This window comes from Bidens hawaiensis, unplaced genomic scaffold (assembly GCF_021521415.1).
Source record: "Bidens hawaiensis isolate Kalapana, Puna unplaced genomic scaffold, B.hawaiensis_p1.1 tig00018012_1, whole genome shotgun sequence".
Taxonomy (NCBI): Eukaryota; Viridiplantae; Streptophyta; class Magnoliopsida; order Asterales; family Asteraceae; genus Bidens; species Bidens hawaiensis.
In genome coordinates, this window is record NW_027492717.1 from 173,735 (window position 1) to 185,753 (window position 12,019).

Consider the following 12,019-nt stretch of genomic DNA (forward strand, 5'->3'; position numbering starts at 1 on the left):
GACTCAGGTTTGTAGCTTCCTACTGTCTTATACCATTGGTAAAAATGTAGTAGTTAGTATTACCCTTTTATGGTTTGAAATTAATAGTTTTTTTTTATTTCTTGAATAGTGAACAGTTAATGTGGTATGTTGAAATATCACTTTCTGAGTTTCTGTCTGTCCGTAACTTTCACAACCGGTCCACCACCACCATAGTTCTATTTTTAATAAATTGCTACAAAGTTCATATGCACAACCATGACTATAATGCTAGCCTAGTTGGCACATAAAAGCAAAGCAACATCTGCTTTGGAAAAAGCAGACATGAAACATTACAAAGATGTTGACACGGTAAACCTTAAGGTTATTGTAGTTTCTTTAAGCTCAACTAAGTGCTTCTGCTTCTCATCCGATAGAATTCGTAGCACTTGAAGCTCATGTTCCATATCCATAACATGCATATATAACATTTAACTTAATTATATCAACACACCGTATAACTTGTAATTTTTTATTAACATTAAAACTCTCACAAAACGTTTTAAGATTGATTCATGAACATACCTTGCTCATCGTTTGTCAGTGGATCGTTTCTCCTCAAGCCCTACTAATTTGCCTTCAACTAAAAGCTGCCATCAAAACTGTCTACAAATTAACAGCCCTACACAATCGGATACACATGTAATGAAATAGAAGTCAATATAACAGCCGCACTGTAAGGCCCCGATCCCGGTAGCCTTACATTGGGTGTTGGATTTACTCATAAACTCAGTTTGATACAGCAGAAGCATAATAAATTTGCAGCGGAAACTAAAACTTTTACATAACAACCTCCTCCTCTAACTAATCTTCAATATGGATAGCCTCGTATGCGCCTCAAACTTACCACGTCATCACAATACCTGCATGCATACTAAAAGTCAGCTATACGCTGAGTGAGTTCTAACGTTTCTTTATTTTCATAACATACGACTTATAAGCAAATCACATCTTTCATACATTTATTATATAGCATAACGTTTATAATTCTTTATTTACTTTCTCTATATTTGTCTATCAATCATTTCATAACTATATTCTTATACACCTACTCGTAACTGAGCCTCCTACTCTTACTCATAATCGAGTCTCCTATCTTTGCTCATAACCGAGCCTTCCTTGCTCGTAACCGAGCCTCCTATCTTTGCTCATAACCGAGCCTTCCTTGCTCTTAACCGAGCCTTATAAAGTTAGAGGGATTTGTCGTCCTAACTTATTATGCATGCATGAGGCCCGATGACTCTACGCATGAACATATACACATTCTTCTATACATAGCATTCATACTCATTGATATTCATATAACATTCTACACAAGCATTAGTAGGATATATTCCTTAGCTCTTTCTATTCTATTAACTACCATTCAACATTCAACTATATATATAAACACATTCATACAAGATACATGTCATTAACTAAAGTCACACATATCTATTCTTTCACATACAGCCCCAAAACGTTTAAAGGAAAAAGGGGGCTAGAACTCACCTGGATCCTGTTACGTTCACCGTTAATATTAATTCCTTTCTTCAACTGTGCCCGACTAACTGTTTAATAAGGCACACGTATTAATCCTCTATAATCACTTGTCATTCATTTCTTAAGTTAACGGGGTTAACTTTTAAGTTAACCGAACCGACGGGTAATCTTCTCAAACTGTTCATGTTAATTAGTTAGGCTTAAGTCCATTAGTCTCTATTAACTTATCCATGCTCCTAAAATATTTAATTAACTTAATTGACGCCTCTCTTCACGACAACTAGAATAATTCCGAAATATTTTATTTAATTATTTATTGGAACGGGGATGTTACAAGTAGAGGTGGTCAAAAAAACCGGTCCTCGAACCGGTTTGCCGGTTTAAACCGGAAACCGGTTTTTTAAAAAACCGGTTTTTTTAAAACCGGTTTGACCGGTTTACAAACCGCCGGTTTGTATATCGGTTATACTTTTTAGAGCCCAAACCGGTTTTCAAACCGGTTATAAAAAAAACCGGTTTTTTTAAATAACCGGTTACTAAAAAACCGGTTAACCGGTTTTTTTATAAACCGGTTTATGACCGTTATAGAAAAACCGGTTAACCGGTTTTTTAGTAACCGGTTAACCGGTTAAAAACCGGTTTATTTCCGTTGTGAAACGGCTATATAGCCGTTTTTTTCAATTTTGACCGTTTTTTTTTTTTTTTACCATTCTACCCCCACAAACATCTATATATAGTTTAGGTTGGGTATTGGTTAGAACACACTCGATTATACAACTCCAAACGCTCCAAACGCTCTAAACGTTTATTTCATACGCAATTATTTTGTTATCTCACGCTCAATTATACCACATTACCACTCCATACGCTCTTATTTCGTAGTCGATTATCATGGCCTCCCAAAGTGCTGCTTCATCCGTCAACATGGGTGCCTCGAACACGGGAGAAACGGTCGTTCGGGTCATCCCCACGAAACGAAACCAAGATGTTTGGCAACATTTCGACCTATGCGAAATGTCTAACGGTAGCCAAAAAGCTCGATGCAAACATTGTTTGAAGTTTTATGGCAAAGATGCAAACTCCACTTTAAAAGCGCATGTACAAAGGCCCTTTTGCAAGGCCTTGAAGGACGAATCGGGAAGTAGTTCGCAGCCGGAGATGACGAATCAAGGAACGGTGTTTACGTACGACCTTGAAGCGGTACGTCAACAGTTTTCAAACTTTGTGATTCAACAAACACTTCCTTTCAACCACTTCGACAACCCTCAATTCACGGAGATGATGCAAAAGTATGTTCAACCACGCTACCAACACGTAAGTCGTTCGACCCTTAGAAGAGATTGTCTTAAAGCATGGAAAAACGCTAAATCCGAACTAATTTCATACTTTTCAAACTTACAAACTGGTGTAAACTTAACAACGGATGTGTGGTCGGTACCTAATGGTTCGCTCGACTCATACATTTGTGTGACGGCTCATTGGGTTGACCCCGAGTCGTGGCAAATGATGAAACGAACCGTTGCGTTTCAATTGTTTGATTACCCGCACACGGGTAGAAATATTTTTAAACTCTTGGATAAAGTCATTCGACAATACAAGATTGAACATAAAATCTTTTCAATTTCGTTTGATAACGCGTCCAACAATACGGCCGCGGTTGGCCATTTAAAATTAAAGTATAAACCTATTTGTGATGGAGCGTTTTTTCATAGCCGATGCATTGCACATATTATCAACTTGGCCGTGCAAGATGGGTTAAACGTGATCGAAACGCAAAGAAACAATTTTAAAAGAATGTTACGAGATGTTTTTAGCAACAATAAAACATTTTCAAGATACAAAAAATTTTGTGTAGAAGCTAATTGTCAATGGTTGGGGCCAAATTGGGATTGTCCAACAAGATGGAACTCGACTTGTGATATGTTTGAGAAAGCCATCCAACAAAAAGAATCACTAGTTGCGTTTCATCAAATTTTGTCAAGTAGGGGTAAATGTGCACCGTACGATCCTAGAAACTGGTTATTGATTGAGATCGTTACGGAGGTCCTTCAAATTTTTAAATCTTGCACAACTAGTTTATCCGGGGTTTACTATCCAACAAGCCCCATTGCTTTACCAAAAATTGCTGTCATGTGCACAAAGTTGAGTGAACTTCATTGTAGGGGTGCACCTTATTTTGATATGGGTGTAAAAATGAAAGAAAAATTTAGAAAATATTTTCAACAACTACCCGCTGTTTTGACATGTGCTGCTGCGTTAAACCCTTGCATCAATGTTGGTGGTGTTGAAGCTTTAATAGAAAAAATTTGTGATGAGCTAGAGTTAAACGACGATCAAAACCCCTATTATAACCAAACTTTAAAGAATGCTTTCAACACCACCTTGTCTAACATGTATGATGTTTACCTTACAAAATACGGGTCGTCTTCCCAAATTCATGACTCGTTAAGAGCTGTTGCCCAATCCCAATCCCAAACCGACCTTGAAATGGGGATGTACTACATGATTTGGGAAGACGCCGGTAAACGTCAAAAGGTAAACACCCCAAGCAGTGAACTTGGAAGGTATGGTGGTACCAACTTTGTGAAACACATGACTCCGGATGAATTTAGAAGTCTTGATTTGCTGGCTTGGTGGAGAGGTAAGGAGGATGAGTTTCCGATCCTCGCCGCCATGGCCAAAGATTTACTAACGGTCCAAGCTTCCACGGTAGCTTCGGAGTCTGCTTTTTCTGTTTCTGGCAGGGTTATATCGATTAGGAGGACTCGACTCACTCCACCAGCTGTAGAGATGTCGATTTGCTACAAGGATTACTTGGACTCTTTAGATAGGGCACAACATCAACGCTCACTCGAGGGGGAAATGGACTATGAGGCGGGCTTGTATGAAGACGAGGTCAATCAAGGACACACTCAACCAATGACCGATGAAGAAGCCGCGTACGACGATTACCTAAGGAATAGCTCGGGATCGGGTAGCGAAGAAAATAATGAGTAAGAAACAGCAAGTTGTTAATGTAATCGTGTCTAAGCATTCTTTAATGTTTGTATTTTTGAGTTACGAATATGCGATAACGATTTAATGTTTGTATTTTTAATGTAAAAGCTATAAATGAAAGTTATGTGTTTTTAATCTTCCAAGCAAAGAACCCTAACAACGAAAGCAAAGAATGGAGTCAGTCCGTTTTGCCTTGTAGTTACCGGTTTGCCTTGTAGTTACCGGTTTGTTTATACTGTGAAAAAATAATGGTTATTTAAAAAAAAAAAAAAAAAAAAACCGGTTAACCGGTTAGACCGGTTATTAAAAAACCGGTTAATAAAAAAACCGGTTTATTAACCGGTTCTAACCGGTTCCTAAACCGGTCCTAACCGGTTAGACCGGTTAGGGTTTTCAGATACAAAAACCGGTTATTAACCGGTCCGGTTATTAACCGAACCGGTTTTTTTCCGGGCCAAAAAAACCGGTCCGGTTAATAACCGAACCGGTTTTTTTAAAAAAACCGATTTGTGCACCTCTAGTTACAAGTCTCTCTCCCTTAAAAAGGTTACGTCTCCGAAACCTGCTTAATCATTGTACAAACGAACGCTCCTTGTATTCACTTCCTTTCTTAAACCATCTTAGCTTCCTAGATTACCGGTTACTCTCGACCTTGCAGTCATCGAGTGGTGTTCACGAGTGTGGGTTACATAACCACATCGTCTTACAATTTTTATCAAACTCGATGGTACCAACAGCAAAGCTTAGGGTACGATCAATGAAAGAAAGACACATATTTGGCATCACTCATAAATCAAACCATATTATCACTTCTTTATTCATTCCTCACACCTAAAACAATGGCTGGTGAAGTAAAGAGGAAGAAGATATCAGCAGCATCAGCTAGGTCCCACACCAGGAACTCCGACTCCAATTCTTCTTCTTCTTCTCTTCCATCAGCCAGTACTCCCCATCAATTGCTGTAATTTATGTTTAAGTCAAACCAAATTAAGATTTCATTTCATTTCACGCTTTTGGTCAACTCAACTGATTCATTATTAAATCTTCAACTTCATTTGGGTGTTACTGTTAGTATTCAATTATGAATCACACTTTGAAATGCCCAATTTGACCCTGCAACTGTTGTTGTTGTTATTGTGGTTGTGGTTGTGTCAATCGTGTTGGGTCCCGAACCCAACCCATTTTATTATTCGTGTCAAAGGTTTCAGCCATTACCTGTAAATCCCCTAACACGGCCAAAAAACGAATTGGTAGACTCAGTCAAGTAAATGAGTATTTTTTTCAAAGAAGTTATGAAAAATATTGAAAATACAAGTATATCTTCAGAAAAATCGAAAATGGAAAAACACATATAAAAATATAATCTTAAAAGTTTTTTAATAGTTAAACGGATCTGCATAGGTCGGATCGGTTTTAGGCTATAACCAAACCAAAAATGGAAATGCCGGTTTTTTGAGTTTTTTGAAAACCGTTCAGTTTTGGTTCTTCGGTTTTTAGTTCAATTCAGGCTAAAATCAAACCAAAAACCAAAATGTCGGTTTTTGAGTCATTTGGTTTTGGTTCGACTCTATAGGCTAAAATTGAACCAAAAACCAAAATGTCAATTTTTGAGTTTTGGTTTATTCGGTTTTAGGCTAAAATCGAACCAAAAGCCGAAATGTCAGTTTTTGAGTTTTTGAAAACCGTTAGGTTTTGGTTTTGGTTGTGGCTCGGTTTGGTTTTTTCGGTTTCAAGCACACCCCTAGTTTGAACTTTAAAGTTGAACTTGAAAGTTGAATCATTTCAGGTTTTTTCATAAAATTTCTACTCGTCTTCTTCACGGGTTTTTTAGCATGGGCTTATCACGCAGCATGTCCACCCGCCCCGAAGAAAGTCGGGCCTCCGTACGGGCTTCCCATTACAACACCAAGAATCAAGCTTCGTGACGGAAGATATTTATCTTATAAAGAATACGGTGTCCCAAAAGAATCAGCAAAGTACAACATTATTTATGTCCACGGGTTCGACTCTATCAAGCATTATACTGTCATTGCCACGAGAGCATCTCCCGTATAGTTTCTTTCATGTCATGTTGATCATTTGTTACTTTCAGTGTTAAGTTTGACTAAGGTTGACCAAATACTTGGTTGACTTTTGCAGGCTTTGGTTGAAGATTTGGGAATTTATATTGTCTCGTTTGACCGGCCGGGCTATGGAGAGAGTGATCTGGATCCTAAAAGAACGTTAAAGAGTTTGGCTTTGGATACCGAAGAACTTGCTGATCAACTAGAGCTCGGATCCAAATTTTATGTCGTCGGATATTCTATGGGTGGGCAACTGACTTGGTCTTGTTTGAAGTACCTTCCTCACAGGTATCATAAGTTATCATTAATGTTACTCTTTTATGGTATCATAAAGTTGAGCTAATTATAGTTGTCATATATATGTGATGAAAACAGGTTGGCAGGAGCAGCTCTTATAGCTCCAGTAGTTAATTATTGGTGGCCAAGATTACCATCAAACTTGTCTCGGCAAGCGTTTTCAGAGCAGTTTCGTCAAGATCAATGGAGTCTACGGGTCGCTCACTATTCTCCATCACTGACCTACTGGTGGAACACACAAAAATGGTTTCCTAGTCTAACCTGGATGACTAACACCCCAGATATTCTTTCCCGCCAAGACAAAGAACTCATGCCCGTATATACAGCCGGTAGAGCAGATGTTGAGGTAATAAAAATGCAATTTGTGGACCAAATATGCCACAGTAACTATATTATTTCAATAATAATCTATTTTCTGTTTTTGTGTGTTATAAAGGGACAAATAAGACAACAAGGAGACTACGAGTCTGTCCACCGTGACTTGAATATTGGGTTCGGTTCATGGGAATTTGATCCAACAGAAATTGAGAACCCGTTTACAGAAAATGAAGGGTCTGTTCATATATGGATGGGTGATGAAGATAAGTATGTGCCCGTGACACTGCAACGGTATATAGCTCGACAACTTCCATGGATAAAGTATCACGAGGTGACGGGTGGGGGTCATATGTTTTCTTATGCTGATGGGAAGAGTGATGCCATCCTAAAAGCACTTCTACTTGGCCAAAGTTAGTTTAAATATGTTTTTTGGACTCAGTTTGTAGCTTTCTAATGTGTTGAACAAACCATTGTGTAAGTTGTTGAACCTCAGTTACACCAGTCTTTTTTTTAATGTGGGTATCTTGGATTTCTAACTTTTTATGTATATAGGTAACATCAAAATGGCTCAATTTGAAGTGATACATGGTGTGATATTTATATAGAAAATACATAGATCAATGTTCTTTTGTATTTTTCTTTATTTTTTTCTTTTTGGTGTTATGCTTCCTTAAGCTCCCTTTCTAATCAGCCTCTAGCTACTTTCTAGTAGAGATTTTCAAGCTACTCAATGCTCGATTGAAAAATGCTTAACAAGTGCTCATTCGATTTTGGTTCATGTTGTAAGAGTTTGACCACACCATTGTATCCTACCAACTGAATCAAATCATATTCTATTCTCTTCATTCATTCTCACAACTACAATTACAACAATGGCTGGTGAAGTAAAGAAGAAGAAGAAGAAGATATCAGCAGCATCAGCTAGGTCCCACACCAAGAGCTCCAAATCCAATTCTTCTTCTTCTTCTTCTTCTTCTTCTTCTTCTTCTTTCCTCTCAGTTACTCCTCGTCATCAATTAATATTATAGGTTCAATTCAGATTCTAGCATATTCTGTCAAATCTAAATTAATTAAGATTTTATTTTATTGTATGACGTTTTTGGTCAAATGATTCATTTTAGTCTTCAATTACTAGAGAGCATCATCTTAAATCTTTAATAAATATATGAATCATAGCTTGTTGATTATTAAATTAGCCATCAAAATCTCAATTATGATTCATACGCATGCCCAATTTGACTCTGCAACTCTTCTAATTTGGGATTTAAACGAGCCGAGCCGCTTGTGAGCTTGGATCAATAAATTAGAGCTCGAAACGAGCCAAGCTTTTACGAGCCCCAGCCTCAAATAAAGCCCGTTTAGTTATCGAGCAGGAGCTCGAGCCTTGTAGGGGAAGCTCGTTTAGGCTTGTCGAGCGTTAACGAGCCTTGTGTATTTTAATGTTTTACCTCTTTTGGATTTCTATGTATTAATTTCATACTGCATACCCGAGCTCGATCCGAGCTTACACTCATTTAAGATTTTCACAGAGTATATGAAAACAATTAAAAATGTTTATAAAATTAATTAATAAATAATAAACGAGTCGATCCTGAGCTTGATGAAACAACTCACTGCCGGGCTTAAGCTTTAGAAGAAGAGCTTGTAACCAGCCGAGCTCGATCTCTGATAGTGGTAAGTCGAAACGAGTCAAGATCGGTTCGGCTCGGCTCGTTTACACCCCTAGTTCTAATTAATAAAATTTATTGGGAACTTATGTGTTCAGAAATTTTAGGGAGTGTTTGGATGTAAGTTTAACTTATTACTTTGAAGTTTGAACTAGGGGTGTTCAACGACTCGAATTATTCAAATTTTGAAATTTTGAAGCTAGATTCGAGCTCGAACTGAATCGAAGCGAATTACGAGTTTTTCGAGTCCAGTTCGAACACTGAACACCCTAGTAGACAAACTGCTTTAGAAATTAAAATCAAATAACAAGCCATTAAACTAAGTAAAAAACTAAATGAACTAGAAATCAAATACAAGAACTTAAAGCCGATTACTAGACTATGAATTTCGAAATTTATACATTTATTGATGTAGGGTGATGTTTCGTAGGTTGATCATTAGATTGCATATCAAATGTTAGAAACTAAAGTCTTATTAGAAGCTCTTCTGTAATCATGTTCCTCTCTCTCTATATGTGTGTGCATAAAATAAAATGCATAATTTGAATTCAAATTTTGAATCAAATCAAAAATCGCAAATTCGTATCCAATTCGAAATCTGATAACTAAATTTGAATCGAGTCGAATTCGAATGTTTAAAATAAAAATGGCATTCGAATCCGGGTCAAATTTATATCTGCTCATTTCAGTTTCAATGCTCACATCCTCACACCTCTTGAAACATTTCAGGGATTTTCTTGAAATTTCTACTCGTCTTCTTCACGGGCTTTTTAGCATGGGCTTATCAAGCAGCATGTCCACCTGCCCCGAAGAAAGTCGGGCCACCAGACGGGCTTCCAATAACAACACCAAGAATCAAGCTTTGTGACGGAAGATATTTATCCTATAAAGAATACGGTGTCCCAAAAGAATCAGCAAAGTACAAAATAATTTATGTCCATGGGTTCGACTCTGTCAAGCATTATGCTGTTATTGCCACGAGAGCATCTCCCGTATGGTTTTTTTGTATCATGTTGATCATTTGTTACTTTCAGTATTAAGTTTGACTAAATACTTGGTTGACTTTTGCAGGCTTTGATTGAAGAATTGGGGATTTATATTGTGTCGTTTGACCGACCAGGCTATGGAGAGAGTGATCGGATCCTAAACGAACGTTAAAGAGTTTGGCTTTGGATACTGAAGAACTTGCTGATCAACTTGAACTCGGATCCAAGTTTTATGTGGTCGGGTTTTCTATGGGCGGCCAAGTGGGTTGGTCTTATTTGAAATACATTCCTCACAGGTATGTGTGTAAATTAGATTTTTTAAATAAATTAACGAATACAAGTTATTAGAATAAGTCAACATCAGCGATAAGGGAAATATTATATTGTTCAGCTGGTATCAGCTCAATTTGGTCAAAAAAGTCTTTTATTTTGAATACAACTCTGTTTTCAATAAAATTAAAATCGGAATGCTGAAAAGAAAATTAAACATAACTGTGTACTTAGATTTTAAAAAATATTAATGAATGCAAGTTATCAGAGAAAAATCAAATTCAGTAAGCAAATATTTTCGAAATCGGAAACCAAACCATAAAAACGAATACCTGTACCGAAAGACTTGTACAGACCACAGAAGCCATCTCCCACGGTCCAGAGACAGAAATCTCGGTATCAGTTCGGTTCGTTACGGTGCCAGTACGGTATCTGTACTCTGTATAGTTTATTTTGTGTACAACTCCGTTTTTAATAAATTTTATATCATAATGTTCAGAAAATAAAACTGAACACCTGTGTATTTGTTTTTTTTTTGCTTATTTAACGAAAGCAAGTTATTAGGAAAAAAATAATAGTAAAAGATATAAGAAATATTATTTAAGAATTAAACGGGGTTAAAATGTATAATTTTTCTAGTATAAAGCGTGAAATGTTAAAATGTGTATTTTTTCTAGTATAAAGCGTGAAATTGAAACTTAAAAAAAAAATAAAAGCTAGTAATGCTTCAATACTTATGGAACATGTACATTACTGTTCATTCAAGTTAATAACTGTATTTATAATATACTTATAGTTATCACATATACCTGATGAAAACAGGTTAGCAGGAGCAGCTCTTATAGCTCCAGTAATCAACTATTGGTGGCCAAAATTACCATCAAACTTATCTCAACACGCATTTTCGAAGCAGTTTCTTCAAGATCAATGGAGTCTACGTGTCGCTCACCATTCCCCGTCATCAACCTACTGGTGGAACACCCAAAAATGGTTTCCTAGTCTAACCGTTATTGCTCACAGCCCTCTTATTCTTTCCCGCCAAGATAGAGAACTCAAACCAATATTTACAGCTGGCAGAGCCAGTGTTGAGGTACTATAAATGCAATTTCTTGATTTACCATTGACCCATTTGACCTTTTTTCGTGTGTTATATAGGAACAAGTAAGACAACAAGGAGAATACGAGTCTGTCCACCGAGACTTGAATATTGGGTTCGGTTCATGGGAATTTGACCCAACAGAAGTTGAGAACCCGTTTCCAGAAAACGAAGGGTCGGTTCATATATGGATGGGTGATGAAGATACTCTTGTGCCCGTGACACTGCAACGATATATAGCTCAGCAACTTCCGTGGATAAAGTATCATGAGGTCGCGGGTGCGGGCCATATGTTCCCTTATGCTGATGGGATTAGTGATGCCATTTTAAAAGCCCTTCTACTTGGCCAAAGTTAGTTTATAATATTGTTTTGGACATTATTTTTAGCTTCCTGATGTGTTAAACATTCCATTATTATTATTAAAATTATTCAATAGTACTGTTATTTAATATTACGCTTCAGGGTTTGAAATTGATTGTTTTAAGACATATGGAAATGAGTTGGTATTCTAAATCTTAACAAAATGGCATGTCGTGTTCAAGTTCAATAGTTGTGAAGGTTGTTCAAAAAGCTCGTGGCTTGTAACTCGCTCGAAAATTTTAATCCTTATAGATTGTAGTCCAATTCTATTTATAGATAAGCACAGAATAAATAATATTAATTTTTTTACATATATATTTAAATAAATATTAAATATTTATTTTTAATATTTTAAGCGTGCTTGCTTGAGGTTTTTGCGAGCAGAGCTCAAGCTTGTTTTTCAACTTATTATATAAAACAAACCGAGCCGACTAGCTCAACTCTGGCTCACTCATTAAGCAAGA

The 12,019-nt window shown here is 36.9% G+C and overlaps 1 protein-coding gene and 1 pseudogene across 2 annotated transcripts; both read left to right on the forward strand.

The window, feature by feature from the left end:
* Positions 1–5,330: 5,330 nt before the first annotated feature.
* On the forward strand, positions 5,331–11,591 carry LOC143555175 (uncharacterized; annotated as a pseudogene). The gene is made up of 5 exons (XR_013139160.1): positions 5,331–5,439; positions 9,572–9,834; positions 9,914–10,124; positions 10,921–11,188; positions 11,254–11,591. The product of XR_013139160.1 is annotated as an uncharacterized LOC143555175 (transcript).
* LOC143555185 (uncharacterized) lies at positions 6,029–7,626 on the forward strand. Its single transcript, XM_077044786.1, has 5 exons — positions 6,029–6,050; positions 6,284–6,546; positions 6,637–6,848; positions 6,936–7,203; positions 7,294–7,626. The coding sequence occupies exons 1-5, from the start codon at positions 6,029–6,031 to the stop codon at positions 7,588–7,590; spliced, it is 1,062 nt and encodes a 353-aa protein (XP_076900901.1). The 3' UTR covers positions 7,591–7,626.
* Positions 11,592–12,019: the final 428 nt, after the last annotated feature.